Source organism: Oncorhynchus gorbuscha, linkage group LG24 (genome assembly GCF_021184085.1).
Source record: "Oncorhynchus gorbuscha isolate QuinsamMale2020 ecotype Even-year linkage group LG24, OgorEven_v1.0, whole genome shotgun sequence".
Classification (NCBI taxonomy): domain Eukaryota; kingdom Metazoa; phylum Chordata; class Actinopteri; order Salmoniformes; family Salmonidae; genus Oncorhynchus; species Oncorhynchus gorbuscha.
Genome location: NC_060196.1, coordinates 51,328,541 through 51,354,374, shown reverse-complemented (window position 1 = coordinate 51,354,374; position 25,834 = coordinate 51,328,541). Strand labels below are relative to the sequence as shown.

The following is a 25,834-nucleotide window of genomic DNA, read 5'->3' as shown; positions in this document are numbered from 1 at the left end:
GTGGGTGCCGTGCTATCACAGCGCTCGGGTACGCCACCAAAACTCCGCCCCTGCACTTTCTTCTCGAGTAAGCTCAGCCCAGCGGAGCGTAACTATGATGTGGGGGACCGGGAGTTGTTAGAGGTGGTCAGGGCTCTGAAGGTGTGGAGACACTGGCTTGAGGGAGCTAAGCACCCCTTTCTCATCTGGACCGACCACCAAAATCTGGAGTATATTCGGGTTTTTCACTCGATTCCGGTTCACTTTATCATATAGACTGGGCTCCCAGAACGTGAAGGCGGACGCACTGTCCCGCCTTTACGACATGGAGGATAGGTCCACCGAACCTACTCCCATCCTTCCGGCCTCAAAGCTGATGGCACCGGTGGTATGGGAGGTGGTCTCGGACATCGAGCGGGCGTTACGGGCTGAACCCGCGCCTCCTCAGTGTCCGGCGGGGTGGAGGTATGTGCCGCTTGGTGTTCGGGACCAACTGATTCAGTGGGCTCACGTCCTACCCTCCTCGGGTCACCCTGGGGTGAGGAGGACGGTGGGGAGCCTTCGGGGGAGGTATTGGTGGCCTACCTTGGCTAGGGACGTTAAGGTTTATGTCTCCTCCTGTTCGGTATGCGCCCAGAGTAAGGCTCCTAGGCACCTTCCTAGAGGGAAGTTACAACCCCTCCCCGTTCCACAACGGCCATGGTCACATCTATCCGTAGATTTCCTGACAGACCTTCCCCCGTCTCAGGGCAACACCACGGTTCTGGTGATTGTGGATCGGTTCTCTAAGTCCTGCCATCTCCTCCCGTTGCACGGTATCCCAAAAGCCCTACAGACTGCGGCGGCATTATTCACCCACGTCTTCCGGCACTACGGGGTGCCGTTTCTGATCGGGGCCCCCAGTTCACGTCCTGAGTATGGAGGGCGTTCATGGAGCGTCTGGGGGTCTCGGTCAGCCTGACCTCCGGTTATCACCCCGAAAGTAATGGGCAGGTGGAGGGAGTAAACCAGGAGGTGGGTAGGTTTCTGCGGTCGTACTGCCAGGACCGGCCAGGGGAGTGGGCGAGATACATCCCCTGGGCTGAAATGGCCCAGAACTCATTATGCCACTCCTCTACTAATGTGTCCCCCTTTCAGTGTGTGTTGGGGTACCAGCCGGTCCTGGCACTGTGGCATCCGAGCCAGACCGAGGCTCCTGCGGTGGAGGAATGGGTGCAGCGCTCCAAAGAAACCTGGAGGGCCGTCCAGGAATCCCTTCAACAGGCTAGTGGACAGCAGAAAAGGGGTGCTGACCGCCACCGCAGTGAGGCTCCCGTGTTTGTACCAGGGGACAGGGTCTGGCTCTCGACCCAAAACCTGCCCCTCCGCGTGCCCTGCCGGAAGCTTGGGCCGCAGTGTGTAGGGCCGTTCAAAGTCCTGAGGAGAATAAACGGGGTGTGTTATCGATTACAACTCCCTTCCTATTATCGTATTAACCCCTCGTTTCATGTGTCTCTCCTCAGACCGGTGGTAGCTGGTCCCCTACAGGACGGTGAGGTGCTGGAGGTCCCTCCTCCCCTTCTGGACATCGAGGGGTCCCCGGCGTATACGATACGAGCCATTCTGGACTCGAGACGCCGGGTGAGGGGCCTGCAGTACCTCGTGGACTGGGAGGGGGTACGGTCCGGAGGAGAGGTGCTATGTACCCACCAGGGACATTTTGGATCCGTCAATGTCGGTCAGCGCATGCTCGGAGTACATGCCCTGGTAATCCATCTGGCCCTGCGGCCTTATGAATGTTGACCTGTTTAAAGGTCTTGCTCACATCGGCTATGGTGAGCGTGATCACACAGTTGTCCGGAACAGCCCTTATACATGCTTCATGTGTTGCTTGCCTCGAAATGCACATAGAATTCGTTTAGCTCGTCTGGTAGGCTTGTGTCACTGGGCAGCTTGCAGCTGTGCTTCCCATTGTAGTCCGTAATAGTTTGTAAGCCCTGCCACATCCGACGATTGTCGGAGCCGATGTAGTAGGATTCAATCTTAGTCCTGTATTTTATGCTTTGCCTGTTCGTCTGAGGGCATAGCGGGATTTCTTATTAGCGTCTGGGTTAGAGTCCTGCTCTTTGAAAGCGACAGATCTCACCTTTAGCTCAGTGTGGATGTTGCCTGTAATCCATGGCTTCTGGTTGGGGTATGTATGCACGGTTACTGTGGGGACAACGTCATTGATGCACTTATTGATGAAGCTGGTGACTGAGGTGGTATACTCCTAAATGTCATCGGATACGTCCCTGAACATAGTCTGTGCTAGCAAAACAGTCCTGTAGCTTAACATCTGACCACTTCTGTATTGAGTGAGTCACTGGTACTCCCTGCTTTAGTTTTTGCTTGTGTGCTGGAATCAGGAGGGTAGAATTATGGTCAGTTTTGTACCTGCCTCTTTGTGTGGAGTAAAGGTGGTCTAGAGTTATATTTTTTCTCTCTGTGGTTGCACATGTAATTTTCTGGTAGAAATTAGGTCAAATGATTTTAAGTTTCTCTGCACTAAAGTCCCCAGCCACTAGGAGCGCCGATTTTGATGGGAGTGGACCCTCTCACTTCGACTATTCCACTCTGCAATTAACCTTTTGCATTGCTTTCAATTGCTGGCTATAACTAATACAGCCTTATTGCATACAATTTAGGTTTTTGGTTTTTAGTTCAAAGGGAGTCAGATGAACTTGCGGATACCATTTTTATGTCTCTGCGTCCAGTATGAAGGGAGTTAGAGGTACTTTCATGAGCCAACGCTAACTATCGTTAGTGCAACGATTATAAGTCTACCGGAACAGCTAGCATAAGTAGAAAAATGCCTTAATTGCCCAAATCTCACAGTATCTCTTTAAGCTAATGGGATCCCTGTGGTTAAGGCGGGTAGTAAGACTCACCCCAGCCTAGGAGGTAGTACCAGTGTAGGTGCTGCTCCTCGGCGAACACAGCCACCACAATGAGCGTGTGCAGATAGATCCCCTCACACAGCATCCAGAAGTAGTTACAGCCCAGCATGTACATGTGGAAGAAGTGCAACACCTTACAGCCAACCTGCAGGGGATTAGGATCACAGAGAGTCACACAGAGATAACAACAACACCACACAACAATAACAACAACACAAAGCCCAATGCTCAACCAGCCCTGACACACAATTGTTAGTGGGGGTATTTTGATTTTCCAATAGGAGGACGTTCATCATTTTACCCCCTACTGCTGGAGCGTATCCCTTGCTCCACTTTTCTCTAGGCCATCGTAACTGCAGCACATTGTATTTATTTTACAAGAAAATGTACTGCAAAGTAGCCTAAATCCTGTTCAATAATATACACACATTCTTGTCAGTCAACACTATGCTATCATGTCTCTTTCTGTCAAATAGCACACTATTGCCTACATATGGGCCCTGGTCAAAAGTGGTGCACTATATACAGTAGATGGGTCAGCTGACAATGTCACGAAAACGACACGCACGCTTCAATGTGGCAGATGTCTGTGTGTTGTTGTGAGTCTGGATGACCAGATAGTTACCAACAATGACAAGAAACTGCCATGTGGGGAATCGTAAGTGACTCCTTTCATCTTGATCTTGATAAAATGTCTTGTTTTGAGGTGTTTTGACTGATCAATGCTAATATGGCTCAAATTCGCTAGCTAGCTAACCCAACAACTGTAACGATGTATTTGAGACAACAAGTGGAAAAAATATATAGTTTACATGTTGTCAACAATCTAAGCCAACCAGTCTGTTTTGCCCCATAGTTGCACACGCATCAGATTTGTTGCTAAATAATCAACCCGTCTATAGGGAATATGGTTCCATTTGGGACGGGCCCATGTAGATTCATTGACTCCTCTAGGTGTTGAGATTTGTTGTTCTCAGTACTCTGTCTCGGAACATGTGTGCTGATCTGATTAGACGATTCTGGAATTGGTAGCAGCTACATTACATTTACATACAAGTACAGCCCCAGTTAAAAGTTTGGAAACACCTCCTCATTCAAGGGTTTTTCTTTATTCCTTCTATTTTCTACATTGTAGAATAATAGTAAAGACATCAAAACTTTGAAATAACACATATGGTATGTAGTAACCAAAAAAGTTTTAAAACAAACCAAAATCTATTTTAGATTCTTCAAACTAGCCACCCTTTGCCTTGATGACAGCTTTGCACACTCTTGGCATTCTCTCAACCAGCTTCACCTGGAATGTTTTTCCAACAGTCTTGAAAGAGTTCCCACGTATGCTGAGCACTTGTTGGTTGCTTTTCCTTCACTCTGAGGCCAACTCATCCCAAACCATCTCAATTTGGGTTGAGGTCAGGTGATTGTGGAGGCCAGGTCATCTGATGCAGCACTCCATCACACTCCTTCTTGGTCAAATAGCCCTTAAATAACCTGGAGGTGTGTTGGGTCATTGTACTGTTAAAAAACAAATGATAGTCCCACCAGGTGGGATGGCATATCGTTGCAGAATGTTGTGGTAGCCATGCTGGTTAAGTGTGCCTTCAATTCTAAATAAATCACTGACAGTGTCACCAGCAAAGCACCTCCACACCATCACACCTCCTCCTCCATGCTTCACGGTGGGAACTACACATGCGGAGATCATCCGTTCACCTACTCTGCGTCTCACAAAGACATGGCGGTTGAAACCAAAGATATCAAACTTGGACACATCAGACCAAAGGACAGATTTCCACCAGTGTAATGTCTAATGTCCATTGCTTGTGTTTCTTGGCCCAAGCAAGTCTCTTACTATTATTAGGAAGGCCTGATTGACACAGTCTCCTCTGAACAGTTGATGTTGAGATGTGTCTGTTACTTGGACTCTTTGAAGCATTTATTTGGGCCGCAATTTATGAGGATGGTAACTCTGCATCCTCATGAGAGACAGTTTCATCACAGCTTAACCCGTGGTTTTCGCGACTGCACTTGAAGAAACTTTCAAAGTTCTTGAAATGTTCCGTATTAACTGACCTTCTTGTCTTAAAGTAATAATGGTCTGTTGTTTCTCTTTGCTTATTAGAGCTGTTCTTGCTATAATATGGACTTGGTCTTTCACCAAATAGGGCTATCTTCTGTATACCAGCCCTACCTTGTCACAACACAACTGATTGGCTCAAAAGCATTAAGAAGGAAAGAAATTCCACAAATGAAATTTTAACAAGGCACACCTGTTAATTGGAATGCATTCCAGGTGACTACCTCATGAAGCTTGTTGAGAGAGTGCGCAAAGCTGTCATCAGGGCAAAGGGTGGCTACTTCAAAAAATCAAATATAAAATATATTTAGATTTGTTTGACACTTCTTTGGTTACTACGATTCCATCTGTGTTATTTCATTGTTTTGATGTCTTCACTATTATTCTACAATGTAGAAAATATTCAAAATAAAGAAAAACCCTGGAATGAGTAGGTGTGTCCAAACTTTTGACTGGTACTGTATGTCTTCTCGACTCTTGTCCCCGAGGTCCGTATACATAGAATATGCAGCATACGCAGCCTTCAGAACCTCTTAGCCATACAGTGGCCACTGTTTTCTTCAGGGCCTTCAATGTTGCAGAAATTCTTTGCTCCAGAGCACTCAGGACATCAGACTGGGGTGAAGGTTCAGCTTCCAACATAACAATGACCCTAAGCACATAGCCGAGACAATGCAGGAGTGGCTTTGGGACAAGTCTCTGAATGTCCTTGAGTGGCCCAGCCAGAGCCCGGACTTGAACCCAATCAAACATCTCTGGAGAGATCTGAAAATAGCTTTACAGTGAAGCTCCACATCCAACCTGACATAGCTTGAGAGGATCTGCAGAGAAGAATGGGAGAAACTCCCCAAATACAGGTGTGCCAAGCTTGAAGTATCATACCCAAGAAGCCTCAAGGTTGTAATCGCTGCCAATGGTGCTTTAACAAAGTACTGAGTAAATGGTCTGAATACTTAAGTAAATAAAATACTCTTTAAAACCTGTTTTCACTTTGTCATTATGTGGTTTTGTGTGTAGATTGATGAGGACACATAATTGAATACACTTTAGAATAACGCTGTAACGTAACAATGTAGAAAAACTGAAGGGGTCTGAAAACTTTCCCAATGTATGTCTCCTCCTCCTCTACGTCTTTTACCCTCCTCCTCCTCTACCCTCATCTACCCTCCTCCTTCTTTACCCTCCTCCTCCTCTACCCTCATCTACCCTCCTCCTTCTTTACCCTCCTCCTCCTCTACCCTCATCTACCCTCCTCCTTCTTTACCCTCCTTCTCCTCCTCTACCCTCATCTACCCTCCTCCTTCTTCACCCTCCTCCTCCACTACCCTCATCTACCCTCCTCCTCTACCCTGTATGTGTACTCTCATGCCCAGAGAGAGAGGCCTGTTCCCGGATAGGGAGTTAGGGCCTAACTGCCTGTATGTGTACTCTCATGCCCAGAGAGAGAGGCCTGTTCCCGGATAGGGAGTTAGGGCCTTTAGGCTCATCTACCCTCCTCCGTCTTTACCCTCATCTACCCTCCTCCTTATTTACCCTCCTCCTTCTCTACCCTCATCTACCCTCCTCCTCTACCCTCATCTACCCTCCTTCTTTACCCTCATCTACCCTCCTCCTTCTTTACCCTCCTCCTCTACCCTCCTCCTTCTTTACCCTCTTCCTCTACCCTCATCTACCCTCCTCCTCTACCCTCCTCATCTATCCTCCTCCTCTACCCTCATCTACCCTCCTCCTCTACCCTTATCTACCCTCCTCCTCTACCCTCTTCATCTACCCTCCTCCTCTAACCTCATCTACCCTCCTCCTCCTCTACCCTCCTCCTCTACCCTCATCTACCCTCCTCCTCTACCCTCATCTACCCTTCTCCTTCTTTACCCTCCTCCTCTACCCTCATCTACCCTCCTCCTCCTCTACCCTCCTCTTCTACCCTCATCTACCCTCCTCCTCGACCCTCATCTACCCTCCTCCTTCTTTTCCTTCTTCACCTCCCTCCCCCCATCCCTCCCTCCCTTCATGTCTCCTGGCCCTTACATGGAATCCACATGTGCCATTACAAGTATGCTGAAATACAGTTCACTCATCACTAAGGTCTGTTGGTGTGATCTAAACACTTCATTTTTCCCACCAATTCATAACCACAGTTACCTCAACTTGAATGCCCAACTGAGGCGTCCAGCCTAATGTAACGGGACAGTCTGTGTGTTTAAGTTACTAATGTCTGACAAAGTGTGTGTCTCATGTCTTGGGCCTAGTCCTTCGTTTGGCCTGAGCACTAGGGACTCACTCCTCCCGCTTCTGGCAGACTTGGAGTCTCTACTGTGATCCGCCAGAGAGAAAGAACGCTTGTTACTTTTTGTTCAGAGAGCACCTAGTCTATTCTCCCAACAGAGTACCACATCCCTAAATCACACCGACCCAGTCTAAATTTGGCGCTCCAGAATTTCAACATGTGCAGTATGTGCAACCAACTGTGATGGGATTTTTGTTGTTGTTCCACCCCTCGATATCAAGACCATGTTGTCTGAGGTGTGAAAGACAAACTGCAATTTAGTTCTCCCGCTTCTCAAAGCAAGCAGATTATAATACATTTAGGACAGATTTGGAAAGATGGTTCTGAGGCAATGCTGCTAGAACATAGCTATTCATATTGTAAGGTCGGGTTAAATAATGATAATTCATGGACACTGCGACTTCAGATATGACTCAAGGTTTAATCAGAGCAACCAAACATCTTCAGTGGACAAATAAAAGAAGAAATCATATGAACAGAGAGCTGGCACCTGCTATGGCACCAGACCCTAAACTGAGGAGATATCCCAGCAACCCCTGCTCTATAAACCAGAGCCCCAGCATTCGGTATCAAATTAAGAGTTTTCCAATTACATTCCCACAATATTTATTGTGAAAGCTGTCATTCCTTCCTCCCTGTCAGTTGGATCACCAGGGTCAGCTGGTATATCTGAGGAAACAAAAAAACCTTCCACTGTGAATATGCCAGATGGATTAGGCTGGAAGTCTGTTTTTCCAGTGAGAACATGATGGTACGGGGAGAAGAGAAGAAGAGAGGCTAGAAATCAAACCCAGACGGGAGTTATTTTCTTTGACTGGATAAACTGAAGGACATCTCTAAAGTGATGATCCAATCGAGAGCATGATAACAGGACCTTACTGTGTACGTTCAACCAGGAGTTTTTACTAACCATGTGACCTAACCAGGAAAAAACTAATGTATCTACTCAAAGGTTACCCAAGTGTATCCATTTCTCTGGATCAAGATCTCTGACATCTTTCTAGCTTGTTTTTGAATGACTATTAATACTTTTTGGGGAACAGACTCAGCAACTCTGTCTTGCACAATACCATAATCAAATAATTTCCTCAAAAGGTGGACAATAAAAATGCCTCATAAAATACAATACTTAAAGCACCAGAAAGGGATGATCCCAGATACAGAAACGTTACATTCCATAGAGGCAGATTTACCATGTTCACCTTAACAGGCCTCAGGATTCAAAGAATTCAGCTCCGACTTAAACTCAACGAGTGGCAACTGTTCAAAAGTCTGACAGGGGACAGAAGTCTTTGAGTGCTAAGAGAAGGATAACTCTTGGCTGTTTGTGCACACAACAAGATATGCAAAAAATACTCATATCCTAACATAAAACTCTTAAAAAAACATCTGCACTCAGGTTGATTGAAACTGATAGTAAACTCATTTGAATGAAGTAAAACCGAGCTCGAGGGCTGTGTTATGTTTTAAGAATGAAAAAATATATATATTTTGAAAATATCAAGCAGTGAAACCCTGAGACTTATCTATCCTCTTCCCCTTAAATTGTTTTCATTTTATAGATGAAATGTGTGAGACTCACTGGATTTTAAAGATGAAATGTGTGAGACTTACTGGAATTTATAGATGAAATGTGTGAGACTGACTGGAATGTATAGATGAAATGTGTGAGACTTACTGGATTCTATAGATTAAATGTGTGAGACTTACTGGATTTTATAGATGAAATGTGTGAGACTTACTGGAATTTATAGATGAAATGTGTGAGACTTACTGGAATTTATAGATGAAATGTGTGAGACTTACTGGAATTTATAGATGAAATGTGTGAGACTTACTGAATTTTATAGATGAAATGTGTGAGACTGACTGGAATGTATAGATGAAATGTGTGAGACTTACTGGAATTTATAGATGAAATGTGTGAGACTTACTGGAATTTATAGATGAAATGTGTGAGACTTACTGGAATTTATAGATGAAATGTGTGAGACTTACTGGAATTTATAGATGAAATGTGTGAGACTTACTGGAATTTATAGATGAAATGTGTGAGACTTACTGGAATTTAGAGATGAAATGTGTGAGACTTACTGGAATTTATAGATGAAATGTGTGAGACTTACTGGAATTTATAGATGAAATGTGTGAGACTTACTGGAATTTATAGATGAAATGTGTGAGACTTACTGGAATTTATAGATGAAATGTGTGAGACTTACTGGAATTTATAGATGAAATGTGTGAGACTTACTGGAATTTATAGATGAAATGTGTGAGACTTACTGGAATTTATAGATGAAATGTGTGAGACTTACTGGATTTCTCTCCACTACATCTGTGTTGTTGACCACTGCTATGAGGTAGATGAGAGTTAGGGCGGAGTTGAGGACATAGGAAACGAAGAGGTTCTTATGAAGCGTGATCCTTTGGCAGCTCAGGTTCCTGAGTGAAGACAAACATACAGCATAAATAATAATGTTAACATATGATATGTGTCTGGCTGTGGTTACCCAAGCAGACATTCACAGAGAGGACTACAATAAACATTTACAAAATGATTGTTATTTATTTTATTAGGATACCTATTAGCTTTTGCAAAAGCAGCAGCTACTCCTCCTGGGGTCCACACAGAACATAAAACATGCCATAATACAGAACAATTATAGACAAGAAAAGCTCAAGGACAGAACTACAGTCGAAGTTGGAAGTTTACATACACTTAGGTTGGAGTCATTAAAACTTGTTTTTAAATCACTCCCCAAATTTCTTGTTAACACACTATAGTTTTGGCAAGTCAGTTAGGACATCTACTTTGTGCATGACACAAGTAATATTTCCAACAACTGTTTACAGACAGATTATTTCACTTATAATTCACTGTATCACAATTCCAGTGAGTCTGAAGTTTACATACACTAAGGTGACTGTGTCTTTAAACGGCTTGGAAAATTATAGAAAATTATCTCATGGCTTTAGAAGCTTCTGATAGGCTAATTCACATAATTTGCGTCAGTTGGAGGTGTACCTGTGGATGTATTTCAAAAACTCAGTGCCTCTGCTTGACATCATGGGAAAATCATAAGAAATCAGCCAAGACCTCAATAATTGTAGACCTCCATAAGTCTGGTTCATCAATTTCCAAATACCTGAAGGTACCATGTTCATCTGTACAAACAATAGTGCGCAAGTATTAACACCATGGGACCATGCAGCCGTCACACCGCTCAGGAAGGAGATGAATTCTGTCTCCTAGAGATGAACGTACTTTGGTGCGAAAAGTGCTAATCAATCCCAGAACAACAGCAAAGGATCTTGTGAAGATGCTGGAGGAAACAGGTACAAAAGTATCTATATCCACAGTTAAATGAGTCCTGTATCGACATAACCTGAAAGGCCGCTCAGCAAGGAAGAAGCTACTGCTCCAAAACCGCCACAGAAAAGCCAGACTACGGTTTGCAACTGCACATGGGGACAAAGATCGTACTTTTTGGAGAAATGTTCTCTGTTCTGATGAAACAAAAACAGAACGGTTTGGTCATCATGACCATCATTATGTTTGGAGGAAAAGGAGGAGGCTTGTTAGCCGAAGAACACCATCCCAACTGTGAAGCAAAGGGGTGGCAGCATCATGTTGTGGGGGTGCTTTGCTGCAGGAGGGATTGGTGCAATTCACAAAATAGATAGCATCATGAGGTAGGAGAATTATGTGGTTATATTGAAGCAACATCTCAAGACATCAGTCAGGAAGTTAAAGCTTGGTCATAAATCGGTCTTCCAAATGGACAATGATCCCAAGTATACTTCCAAAGTTGTGTCAAAATGGCTTAAGGACAACAAAGTCAAGGTGTTGGAGTGGCCATCACAAAGCCCTGACCTCAATCCTGTAGAAAATTTGTGGGCAGAACTGAAAAAGTGTGTGCGAGCAAGGAGGCCTAGAAACCTGACTCAGTTACACCAGCTCTGTCAGGAGGAATGGGCCAAAATTCACCCAATTTATTGTGGGAAGCTTGTGGAAGGCAACCCGAAAAGTTTGAACCAAGTTAAACAATTGCAATGCTACCAAATACTAATTGAGTGTGTGTAAACTTCTGACCCACGGGGAATGTGATGAAAGAAATAAAAGCTGAAATAAATAATTCTCTCTTCTATTATTCTGACATTTCACATTCTTAAAATAAAGTGGTGATCCTAACTGACCAAAGACAGGGATTTTTTACTTTACTCTGATTAAATGTCAGGAATTGTGAAAAACGGAGTTTAAATGTATTTGTCTAAGGTGTATGTAAACTTCCTTCTTCAACTGTATATACACTTACAATAAGAGCATCAAAATGAAAAAGGTCCTGTAGTGAAACAACACGAAGAAAACATACAGAACCATAATATAGGCATTGAAGCCAAAAGATGAAACTGGTTATCATATTTTCTAGTGTGAAAATATTCATGGTAAATACACTGTGGAGTACATAGGCTATATAATTTTGATAGTGTACAAAACATTAAGAACACCTTCCAATATTGATTTGCACCCCCTTTTGCCCTCAGAACAGCTTCAATTCATTGGGGCATGGACTCTACAAATGTCAGGCGTTCCATCGGGATGCTGGCCCATGTTGACTCTAATCCTTCCCACAGTTGGCTGGATGTCCTTTGGGTGATGGACTATTCTTGATACACACAGGAAACTGTTGAGCATGGAAAAACCCAGCAACAGTTCTTCACACAAACTGGTGCGCCTGGCACTTACAACCATATTTTGTTCAAAGGCACTCTTTTGTATTTCACATTCTCCGCATGTCTCAATTGTCTCAAGGCTTGCAAATCGGTCTTTTACCAGTCTCCTCCCCTTCAGCTACACAGGGACTTTAGCTTTCACCTGGTCAGTCTATGTCATGGAAAGAGCAGGTGTTCTTAATGTTTTGTGCACTCAGTATAAATCGTTAGTATATGAAATATGAAAAATCCGTTCACAGTTGATATTTACAGATTACAGTATCTTCTACAAAGCTAGAGGTCTATTATTATTACAATTAGCCATAATAAAACGTGTTTTCATCCATTCTGCACGTTGCCATAAAAACTGTAAAATGAACATATTTCATCCTAACAAAAATATTCCGACCTTTGATGTAGTAAACAGGACAATAAATAACATAAACCATTGGAACAACTAAACTCTGGCCCATAATGACTTAGTCAGATGTTGCAGTCGCCTGTGAAATAGGTTCAAACAGAGAGTCATTAGAATGAAATATCTGAACCAAGGAACCTCATATACTAAATCAAGATTGCCATTGTAGTCAGAGCATGCTGTAAACTGGTATAACAATGGACAACAATTTATAACTTTCTCTCAAGCAACACAAAAGGGGCTGAAATAATTTGCTTTGGTTCACCCATGTTAAATACTAGCACACACGACTTCCAACAACAAGTGGAATCACACCCTATTGAGAATCACACCCTATTGAGAATCACACCCTATTGAGAATCACACCCTATTGAGAATCACACCCTATTGAAAATCACACCCTATTGAGAATCACACCCTATTGAGTATCACACCCTATTGAGAGTCACACCCTATTGAGAATCACACCCTATTGAGAATCACACCCTATTGAGAATCACACCCTAAACAGATTATTAACAACTCTATTTGAGGCCCCTGTGGAGCTTCCTGATCATCACGGATCAGCAGTCATCAAAGCCTCAAAACATCAAGCCTCAAAACATCAAATTATTCTCTTTTCTATCAAAAGAGGTGTTTTGGTCATTTGACTGCAGGAAATGGTGTTTACTGGAGTGAAATAGTGAAAACACTTTGTGTCTAACGTGTGTACACTTCAGCAACAATGTCCTGTTATCTGTCTCCAGTCATCAGCTAATGTTGCAGTCTTAATGTGTTGTTTCTAGAAGAAGGAGAAGGAGATCTCAGTATGGCAGCATTAGTAAGGGTTCTGGGTCAGTTGTGTGTTGGAGAACAAGGCTACCATTAAATGACCCAATACAAGGAAAAAGACAAAGGAAGTGTCTTAACAGAATATCTTCAAACTAGGATGAGTACAAAATAGGACAGAATCACTTTCTTTACCCCAAGGTGTTATATTGGTGTATATGGATGTTCTCTGGCCACACCTAAACAAGCAACAACATTTAACTTCCTGCCATTTAACTTCCTGGCATGAGGAAACCAGGTTTTTAGGCTAAAATGTCCTGGTACTCTGTAAAGTTCATGATTGTCAGATGACATGAAACTAGAGGTCTTTGACCATGCACACCAATGGCAGTTTTGTCCTTCACAAGAACAATGCATATGCAGAAAATAGCTCAGCCCTACTGTACAATATGGTGGTGCATCTTAGATGCCATGCGGCTATTTTTCTTTCACTGGACCTGGGGCTCTTGTTGTGGTCAACGCAACGACATCATGAATGTAAGTCGCTTTGGATAAAAGCGTCTGCTAAATGGCATATATTATTATTATTATTATTATTATTATTATATGAACTCTGTCAAATACCAGGTCATGTTTGCAAAAAAAATGGTTTTCTCTGAAAACTTGTCCGCAAGTGACTGTTTCAGAAAGACAATAACCCCAAGCACACATCAAATTCCACAAAGAAATGGTTCATTGACCAAAAAATCAACATCTTGAACCCCATTGAAAACCTGTGGTTTGAATTGAAGAGGGCCGTCCATAAGCACAAACTAAGGATATCAAGGATCTGGAAAGATTCTGTATAGAGGAATGGTTTAAGATCCCTTCCAATGTGTTCTCCAACTCATTAAACATTTTTGAAAAAGTCTCTGTGCCATTATCCTCACAGGGGAAGGGTGCTTGAATATTGAAAACAGGGGATTCAATCAATTTGATCCATATCATTGTTTTTGCATTACTTTAAAAAAAAGTCATGATTAGTATTAGTATAAAATCATATTATTTATTTTAAAAAATGAGCATTGAATAGCTCAGTATTTGCATGATTTATTTTATACAGGCTTTTTTATTAATCTTTATCTAGGGATCGAATAATTCTGGACAAAACACACAACCATTTTTGACAACTGCATCATGTAGGACAGGCTCAGATAACCAAGTGATGCAGTATTTTTAAAGCTAACCTAACTGTATTTTTCCACGGCTAGTCAGAGTATTTTTATTGGCGAGCCCTGGCAGTGCTGAAGTGAAGGCCATAAATAAGAAGACAGTGCAGCTGTACCGCATCAAATACCACTGTAAACTGCACATCTGGAAAGTCTAATGCAACATTATGACTTTAACGTTGAAAGAGATCAGCCTTTAAATACATTGCCATGCTTATAAAAGTGATGCTCCCTTAAAATCAATGCTTTGCTTACTACCTATAAAACTTCATAGAGATAATAATTAGCTGATCGTGTTGGTCTTCCGTTAGAGCTTTACAATGCCATGAAGGGATGTATTCTATTCTCTTCTTGTCAAGACACAGATACAGAGTAGTTTGATCGTTTTACTTTTTGCTATTACAATGTGCACCTGCACTCTGTCTTACAGGGTTGGTGTCAATTCAGAACTTCTAAATTTAGCCTAGTTCAATTCAACCCATGAATTGAAATTTGAATTGGCCATACCACACAGGAAGCAGAATTTCAATTGAATTAAAGGAAGCAGAATGTAATTTAAACCAATTCAAAGAAATTCAACTGAGACATTAAACATATTTTGTCTCCTTCCTTTGACAAATATTTAGCTAAAATCTTCTGCATCTTCTTACTAAAGAATACAGATACCATTTCAAATATGATTTTAATTATAACTCAAATATGTACAGTATTTTGTTTGTAATTTGGTTATGAGATGTTAGGTTGTACTTTCCATTCTAGAGTGAAAGTGGATTATGAATTGTTAACCTACAAAATGACCCTAGAATATTGCCAGACCACTGTAATTATTTCAAACATTTTTTCTGAGGTTGAGTTTTAGAAATGCAATGTGTCAAGGACATGTTAAACATAGTGTTGGCAACCATACATGATGTCAAAATAAATTCAAATTCTGCTTTTTCTGGGGGGTGGCCAATTCATGAATTGAATTGGAATGAATTCGCAATAGTACTCGTTACATTTGGAATGCTCAGGCAGGACAGCAACATGGTCCGATTCAGACACCTACCAATATAACGTGTTGACACCACTACTGCCTCTGATCTGACCAACCCACTAAACACAAATGCTGTGTTTGTAAATGATATCTGGGTGTTGGAGTGTGCCCCTAGCTGTCTGTATTTGATATGTTTTTAAGAACAAATGCTGGCTGGTTGGCTTAATATCAGGAATTTTATGTATAGCTTTTACTTTTACTCAAGTATGACAATTAAGCACTTTTTCCACCACTGACTGAGCCAACTCAGTAGTAGTAGCCAATGTAATGCAGAAATGTTGTTTTGGTTCCTGCAGTTATATCCCCCATAAGGTGTCTTTAAGGATAATGGCCTGAATTTAAAAAGCATGTCAAATAAATGTGATGGTCATACTGCAGGATCATTGCTACGGCGAAAGATTGGGCTATTGGGACATATTTATACATATGGAACGTTCCTTCACAGTCTGCTTTGGATCATTTGATTGTCATACAGCAGTGTTTTTCTTCTTCTTTTTCTGAGTATTGACATAGTCTTGACTTCTCAAACCTTTCTTTACAATCTGTTTTTGAAGAACTGATTTTTTAAATGACTAATCAGCATTTGAAATGATCATGGTAGAGTCAATTGCTTGCACATATCTATTGCTCTGAGGTGATTTCAGACCTTCTCAATCATCATAACTCTCTCCTTAGGTTTGATTTAACCACCTTTACTGACCTCTACTCCATTAAAATTCACCAGGAGTTTTCCTTAATATGCAGTTCTTCCTTAAGTGTGTACTCGCAACCTATATTTAATAAGATACATCAGTAGGGATTACCATTAAGGTTGCCCTACACTTAAATAAGAGCACAGCCAACTCATTCTTTAAACTGTCCTGAATTCATGCTTCTTTGGTCATGAACTCTTAAATGTTCAGGAAATGAATCTGCTTTTAAGTAGTTACACAGAAATAAGCCAGCATGAAATTAAAAGGACATGAGTATCAGAATGAGTAAAACATTCAGAGACACTGTTACTGCTCCTAAATATGACTTTCACTAGGGTAGCGTGGAGGTCAAGGTCCATAATCCAATGCAGCTACAGTAACAAACCAAGCTTATTTGCGGACGTTCAGCTTCTAAAAATCTTAACTTGAAATGGTGTATGATAATCATAATGTCAAATATTCTAAGGCAGAAAACTCATTACAAAATGTAAATCATTGAATCATTTTAAAATAGTCACTGTGAAATGTAATCGTTGTAACATTTTCCATCACTATTGAAAAATATGTGATCTATCCATTTACAATATATTAGGAAATCCCGAAGAGGGGAAAATTATATTATCCAATCAAAATGTCTTCCCTTTAAATGCTACCCATCTCAATCACAGAAAATGACAAATTGGAAACCAGAGTGTTGTGTGGAAATGACAAACACAATCTGTTGAATAGATTTCCCTAAATGTGTGGAAAACACATTTAGGCTTAATGTGAAGATGACAATTTCACAGGTCTGCACTGCCAGTGTTATCTCAGAGGAAACACACAGCCATCTTTACAATTCAGTTATCTCAGAGGAAACACACAGCCATCTTTACAATTCAGTTATCTCAGAGGAAACACACAGCCATCTTTACAATTCAGTTATCTCAGAGGAAACACACAGCCATCTTTACAATTCAGTTATCTCAGAGGAAACACACAGCCATCTTTACAATTCAGTTATCTCAGAGGAAACACACAGCCATCTTTACAATTCAGTTATCTCAGAGGAAACACACAGCCATCTTTACAATTCAGTTATCTCAGAGGAAACACACAGCCATCTTTACAATTCAGTTATCTCAGAGGAAACACACAGCCATCTTTACAATTCAGTTATCTCAGAGGAAACACACAGCCATCTTTACAATTCAGTTATCTCAGAGGAAACACACAGCCATCTTTACAATTCAGTTATCTCAGAGGAAACACACAGCCATCTTTACAATTCAGTTATCTCAGATGAAACACACAGCCATCTTTACAATTCAGTTATCTCAGAGGAAACACACAGCCATCTTTACAATTCAGTTATAATAATAATAATAATAATAATAATAATAATATATGCCATTTAGCAGACGCTTTTATCCAAAGCGACTTACAGTCATGTGTGCATACATTCTACGTATGTCAGAGGAAACACACAGCAATCTTTACAATTCAGTTATCTCAGAGGAAACACACAGCAATCTTTACAATTCAGTTATCTCAGAGGAAACACACAGCCATCTTTACAATTCAGTTATCTCAGAGGAAACACACAGCCATCTTTACAATTCGGTTATCTTAGAGGAAACACACAGCCATCTTTACAATTCAGTTATCTCAGAGGAAACACACAGCCATCTTTACAATTCAGGTATCTCAGAGGAAACACACAGCAATCTTTCAGAGGAAACACACAGCCATCTTTACAATTCAGGTATCTCAGAGGAAACACACAGCAATCTTTACAATTCAGTTATCTCAGAGGAAACACACAGCCATCTTTACAATTCAGTTATCTCAGAGGAAACACACAGCCATCTTTACAGTTCAGTTATCTCAGAGGAAACACACAGCCATCTTTACAATTCAGTTATCTCAGAGGAAACACAAAGCCATCTTTACAATTCAGTTATCTCAGATGAAACACACAGCCATCTTTACAATTCAGTTATCTCAGAGGAAACACACAGCCATCTTTACAATTCAGTTATCTCAGAGGAAACACACAGCCATCTTTACAATTCAGTTATCTCAGAGGAAACACACAGCCATCTTTACAATTCAGTTATCTCAGAGGAAACACACAGCCATCTTTACAATTCAGTTATCTCAGAGGAAACACACAGCCATCTTTACAATTCAGTTATCTCAGAGGAAACACACAGCCATCTTTACAATTCAGTTATCTCAGAGGAAACACACAGCCATCTTTACAATTCAGTTATCTCAGAGGAAACACACAGCCATCTTTACAATTCAGTTATCTCAGAGGAAACACACAGCCATCTTTACAATTCAGTTATCTCAGAGGAAACACACAGCCATCTTTACAATTCAGTTATCTCAGAGGAAACACACAGCCATCTTTACAATTCAGTTATCTCAGAGGAAACACACAGCCATCTTTACAATTCAGTTATCTCAGAGGAAACACACAGCCATCTTTACAATTCAGTTATCTCAGAGGAAACACACAGCCATCTTTACAATTCAGTTATCTCAGCCATCTTTACAATTCAGGAAACACACAGCCATCTTTACAATTCAGTTATCTCAGAGGAAACACACAGCCATCTTTACAATTCAGTTATCTCAGAGGAAACACACAGCCATCTTTACAATTCAGTTATCTCAGAGGAAACACACAGCCATCTTTACAATTCAGTTATCTCAGAGGAAACACACAGCCATCTTTACAATTCAGTTATCTCAGAGGAAACACACAGCCATCTTTACAATTCAGTTATCTCAGAGGAAACATCTCAGAGGAAACACACAGCCATCTTTACAACAGCCATCTTTACAATTCAGTTATCTCAGAGGAAACACACAGCCATCTTTACAATTCAGTTATCTCAGAGGAAACACACAGCCATCTTTACAATTCAGTTATCTCAGATGAAACACACAGCCATCTTTACAATTCAGTTATCTCAGAGGAAACACACAGCCATCTTTACAATTCAGTTATAATAATAATAATAATAATAATAATAATAATACAATATGCCATTTAGCAATTCAGTTTTATCCACAGCCATCTTTACAGTCATCTCAGAGGAAACACACACATCTTTACAATTCAGTTATCTCAGAGGAAACACACATTCAGTTATCTCAGAGGAAACATCTTTACAATTCAGTTATCTCAGAGGAAACACACAGCCATCTTTACAATTCAGTTATCTCAGAGGAAACACACAGCCATCTTTACAATTCAGTTATCTCAGAGGAAACACACAGCCATCTTTACAATTCAGTTATCTCAGAGGAAACACGGTTAGCCATCTTTACAAGAGAGGAAACACACAGCCATCTTTACAATTCAGTTATCTCAGAGGAAACACACAGCCATCTTTACAATTCAGGTATCTCAGAGGAAACACACAGCAATCTTTACAATTCAGTTATCTCAGAGGAAACACACAGCCATCTTTACAATTCAGTTATCTCAGAGGAAACACACAGCCATCTTTACAATTCAGTTATCTCAGAGGAAACACACAGCCATCTTTACAATTCAGTTATCTCAGAGGAAACACAAAGCCATCTTTACAATTCAGTTATCTCAGATGAAACCCACAGCCATCTTTACAATTCAGTTATCTCAGAGGAAACACACAGCCATCTTTACAATTCAGTTATCTCAGATGAAACACACAGCCATCTTTACAATTCAGTTATCTCAGAGGAAACACACAGCCATCTTTACAATTCAGTTATCTCAGAGGAAAAACACATCTTTACAATTCAGTTATCTCAGAGGAAACACACAGCCATCTTTACAATTCAGTTATCTCAGAGGAAACACACAGCCATCTTTACAATTCAGTTATCTCAGAGGAAACACACAGCCATCTTTACAATTCAGTTATCTCAGAGGAAACACACAGCCATCTTTACAATTCAGTTATCTCAGAGGAAACACACAGCCATCTTTACAATTCAGTTATCTCAGAGGAAACACACAGCCATCTTTACAATTCAGTTATCTCAGAGGAAACACACAGCCATCTTTACAATTCAGTTATCTCAGAGGAAACACACAGCCATCTTTACAATTCAGTTATCTCAGAGGAAACACACAGCCATCTTTACAATTCAGTTATCTCAGAGGAAACACACAGCCATCTTTACAATTCAGTTATCTCAGAGGAAACACACAGCCATCTTTACAATTCAGTTATCTCAGAGGAAACACACAGCCATCTTTACAATTCAGTTATCTCAGAGGAAACACACAGCCATCTTTACAATTCAGTTATCTCAGAGGAAACACACAGCCATCTTTACAATTCAGTTATCTCAGAGGAAACACACAGCCATCTTTACAATTCAGTTATCTCAGAGGAAACACACAGCCATCTTTACAATTCAGTTATCTCAGAGAAAACACACAGCCATCTTTACAATTCAGTTATCTCAGAGGAAACACACAGCCATCTTTACAATTCAGTTATCTCAGAGGAAACACACAGCCATCTTTACAATTCAGTTATCTCAGATGAAACACACAGCCATCTTTACAATTCAGTTATCTCAGAGGAAACACACAGCCATCTTTACAATTCAGTTTAATAATAATAATAATAATAATAATAATAATAATATATGCCATTTAGCAGACGCTTTTATCCAAAGCGACTTACAGTCATGTGTGCATACATTCTACGTATGTCAGAGGAAACACACAGCAATCTTTACAATTCAGTTATCTCAGAGGAAACACACAGCCATCTTTACAATTCAGTTATCTCAGAGGAAACACACAGCCATCTTTACAATTCAGTTATCTCAGAGGAAACACACAGCCATCTTTACAATTCGGTTATCTTAGAGGAAACACACAGCCATCTTTACAATTCAGTTATCTCAGAGGAAACACACAGCCATCTTTACAATTCAGTTATCTCAGAGGAAACACACAGCAATCTTTACAATTCAGTTATCTCAGAGGAAACACACAGCCATCTTTACAATTCAGTTATCTCAGAGGAAACACACAGCCATCTTTACAATTCAGTTATCTCAGAGGAAACACACAGCCATCTTTACAATTCAGTTATCTCAGAGGAAACACACAGCCATCTTTACAATTCAGTTATCTCAGAGGAAATAACACAGCCATCTTTACAATTCAGTTATCTCAGAGGAAACACACAGCCATCTTTACAATTCAGTTATTATCAATTCAGTTATCTCAGAGGAAACACACAGCCATCTTTACAATTCAGTTATCTCAGAGGAAACACACAGCCATCTTTACAATTCAGTTATCTCAGAGGAAACACACAGCCATCTTTACAATTCAGTTATCTCAGAGGAAACACACAGCCATCTTTACAATTCAGTTATCTCAGAGGAAACACACAGCCATCTTTACAATTCAGTTATCTCAGAGGAAACACACAGCCATCTTTACAATTCAGTTATTATCTCAGAGGAAACACACAGCCATCTTTACAATTCAGTTATCTCAGAGGAAACACACAGCCATCTTTACAATTCAGTTATCTCAGAGGAAACACACAGCCATCTTTACAATTCAGTTATCTCAGAGGAAACACACAGCCATCTTTACAATTCAGTTATCTCAGAGGAAACACACAGCCATCTTTACAATTCAGTTATCTCAGAGGAAACACACAGCCATCTTTACAATTCAGTTATCTCAGAGGAAACACACAGCCATCTTTACAATTCAGTTATCTCAGAGGAAACACACAGCCATCTTTACAATTCAGTTATCTCAGAGGAAACACACAGCCATCTTTACAATTCAGTTATCTCAGAGGAAACACACAGCCATCCATCTATTACAGCCATCTTTACAGTTATTATCTCAGAGGAAACACACAGCCATCTTTACAATTCAGTTATCTCAGAGGAAACACACAGCCATCTTTACAATTCAGCCATCTTTACAATCCCAGTTATCTCAGAGGAAACACACAGCCATCTTTACAATTCAGTTATCTCAGAGGAAACACAGCCACAGCCATCTTTACAATTCAGTTATCTCAGAGGAAACACACAGCCATCTTTACAATTCAGTTATCTCAGAGGAAACACACAGCCATCTTTACAATTCAGTTATCTCAGAGGAAACACACAGCCATCTTTACAATTCAGTTATCTCAGAGGAAACACACAGCCATCTTTACAATTCAGTTATCTCAGAGGAAACACACAGCCATCTTTACAATTCAGTTATCTCAGAGGAAACACACAGCCATCTTTACAATTCAGTTATCTCAGAGGAAACACACAGCCATCTTTACAATTCAGTTATCTCAGAGGAAACACACAGCCATCATCTTTACAATTCAGTTATCTCAGAGGAAACACACAGCCATCTTTACAATTCAGTTATCTCAGAGGAAACACACAGCCATCTTTACAATTCAGTTATCTCAGAGGAAACACACAGCCATCTTTACAATTCAGTTATCTCAGAGGAAACACACAGCCATCTTTACAATTCAGTTATCAGAGGAAACACACAGCCATCTTTACAATTCAGTTATCTCAGAGGAAACACACAGCCATCTTTACAATTCAGTTATCTCAGAGGAAACACACAGCCATCTTTACAATTCAGTTATCTCAGAGGAAACACACAGCCATCTTTACAATTCAGTTATCTCAGAGGAAACACACAGCCATCTTTACAATTCAGTTATCTCAGAGGAAACACAAAGCCATCTTTACAATTCAGTTATCTCAGAGGAAACACACAGCCATCTTTACAATTCAGTTATCTCAGAGGAAACACTTTACAATTCAGTTAGCCATCTTTACAATTCAGTTATCTCAGAGGAAACACAAAGCCATCTTTACAATTCAGTTATCTCAGAGGAAACACACAGCCATCTTTACAATTCAGTTATCTCAAAGCCATCTTTACAATTCAGTTATCTCAGAGGAAACACACAGCCATCTTTACAATTCAGTTATCTCAGAGGAAACACACAGCCATCTTTACAATTCAGTTATCTCAGAGGAAACACACAGCCATCTTTACAATTCAGTTATCTCAGAGGAAACACACAGCCATCTTTACAATTCAGTTATCTCAGAGGAAACACACAGCCATCTTTACAATTCAGTTATCTCAGAGGAAACACAGCCATCCATCTATCTCAGAGGAAACACACAGCCATCTTTACAATTCAGTTATCTCAGAGGAAACACACAGCCATCTTTACAATTCGGTTATCTCAGAGGAAACACACAGCCATCTGTACAATTCGGTTAACTCAGAGGAAACACACAGCCATCTGTACAATTCGGTTAACTCATAGGAAACACACAGCCAAGGAGAAATATATAATGCCGTCTGATCTGTAGCAACCACAGTCATCACCGCCATCGTTTTCATCATATTTATCACCACTATCATCATCCTAATTTTCCTCAGGATTAGGTGCGTCATCATCTTCTTCATCATCGTCGTCGTCACCATTATCATCTTCATCACTTGTTCAAGTGGGAAAAAAGTGTTAAGTGTCCCAAACAGACTACTCTCCCTAATCAAACCAGTAGTTTGTTTCGTAAAGAAAGCAACCCAAAACAGATTACTCTCCCTGATCAAACCAGTAGTTTCATAAAGAAAGCAACCCAAAACAGATTACTCTCCCTGATCAAACCAGTAGTTTGTTTCATAAAGAAAGCAACCCAAGACAGATTACTCTCCCTGATCAAACCAGTAGTTTGTTTCATAAAGAAAGCAACCCAAGACAGATTACTCTTCCTGATCAAACCAGTAGTTTGTTTCATAAAGAAAGCAAGAGCAGCATCTATATTTACCTGAAGTAGAAGAATATAGCCAGAGAGATCAGGAGGGAGGCTATGGATAAGGCATGACCCACAATCGCCATGTAGTACAGGATATAGGCCATCTGGAAAATACAGATACACCCTATATTCAAACAAATAAGACTATACAGTAGTGCATCAAGGACATTCATGAACCGGTAACCCTGACTTCCATTTGCTACCTTGATGTAAACAAAATATGAAAGAGGGGCGACTAGGACATGGCTTTAAGGTCTGCAGCACAGATGGTTTTAATCAAGGTGCATCTGAGCCACGCTTGAATAACGAATAGTCATAGCATTATTTGTGTCTTCACAAAGGTCTTTTTAAGAAACCGGCGCTAGATGCAACGATCAGTGTTCTTTATTGGTCTGTTCCAATAAAGAGGAACACATATTTATCTGTCTGTGTCACGTTGATAGAGTCAGATGTTTTACTATGCATTACTAGATCAGATGTTTTACTATGCATTACTAGAGTCAGACGTTTTACTATGCATTGATAGAGTCAGATGTTTTACTATGCATTGATAGAGTCAGACGTTTTACTATGCATTACTAGAGTCAGACGTTTTACTATGCATTGATAGAGTCAGACGTTTTACTATGCATTACTAGAGTCAGACGTTTTACTATGCATTGATAGGGTCAGACGTTTTACTATGCATTACTAGAGTCAGATGTTTTACTATGCATTACTAGAGTCAGACGTTTTACTATGCATTGATAAAGTCAGATGTTTTACTATGCATTGATAGAGTCAGATGTTTTACTATGCATTGATAGAGATAGACGTTTTACTATGCATTGATAGAGTCAGACGTTTTACTATGCATTACTAGAGTCAGACGTTTTACTATGCATTGATAGAGTCAGATGTTTTACTATGCATTGATAGAGTCAGACGTTTTACTATGCATTGATAGAGACAGACATTTTACTATGCATTACTAGAGTCAGACGTTTTACTATGCATTGATAGAGTCAGACGTTTTACTATGCATTACTAGAGTCAGACGTTTTACTATGCATTGATAGAGTCAGATGTTTTACTATGCATTACTAGAGTCAGACGTTTTACTATGCATTGCTCAGAAATAGAAACCTGTTCCTCTATGACTTCCTACATATCATGATTGTAAAATGTAATTGTGTGTAAGCGTAGGTGCATTTTACTGCACAATATTTCTCATATCTAGCTCAATTTGACCAATTGTTCCCCCCTTGGTCTCCTCTGCATTGAATATAGCTGTATTATCGCCTTTTGAAAATGTCCCCTTATTGTGATTTGTAAAATAGGATAGAGTGTATGCTATAAATAGCACATGTATGGGATTGATGGATCACTCAGTGACAACCCTTACCTTCAGCTTGCCAGTAGTGTGGAAGTTACACAGCGTGTAGTTGGACCACGTCCTATTGGAATCTGGGTGGCGGAACCACTGTCCTGATTCGCTACAGGTCTTTGTAGCTTTTTCTGATGAAACAATCAAGTAGGATTAATAATACACACTTTGAATATGTTTAACACTTAACCACTTAAACAGAAACGCTTAAACTGTACATGGCCGTAAAGCTTTGCAGCCACTTGACACCATGAATAATGAATTAAACGCTATGAATACTTCAAATTCAAGCCAAGTTCCACAGCGATGCATTTATCACAAAGAGTTAACAAGTCAGCATGGGAGAATCAGACATACCAGGACTTTATTGATTCTTGCTTGCAGTTTAACAAACCCCTCTTATAGCCAGGCCTTACCTGTGGAGTCGAAGTCACGAAAATAGTTTGGGCAGTTCTGCCAGGTGACTGTCCCAGCAGGTGTATCATCCCAGCACAGCCAGCCATCCCAGGTCCGGTTACAGTACAGCCCTGCGCCGCCAGCAA

At 40.6% G+C, this 25,834-nt stretch overlaps 1 protein-coding gene across 1 annotated transcript in view; it reads right to left on the bottom strand.

Moving 5' to 3' along the window:
* LOC124013377 (calcitonin gene-related peptide type 1 receptor-like) overlaps nucleotides 1–25,834 on the bottom strand; it is a 133,254-nt gene that overhangs the window by 14,006 nt on the left and 93,414 nt on the right. Inside the window, exons 7-11 of the mRNA XM_046327682.1 lie at nucleotides 25,709–25,819; nucleotides 25,311–25,423; nucleotides 23,939–24,030; nucleotides 9,580–9,706; nucleotides 2,889–3,042 (exon numbers count right to left, since the gene is read on the bottom strand). Of these exons, the coding sequence (XP_046183638.1) occupies nucleotides 2,889–3,042; nucleotides 9,580–9,706; nucleotides 23,939–24,030; nucleotides 25,311–25,423; nucleotides 25,709–25,819 (597 nt within the window). The remainder of the gene's footprint in view (nucleotides 1–2,888; nucleotides 3,043–9,579; nucleotides 9,707–23,938; nucleotides 24,031–25,310; nucleotides 25,424–25,708; nucleotides 25,820–25,834) is intronic.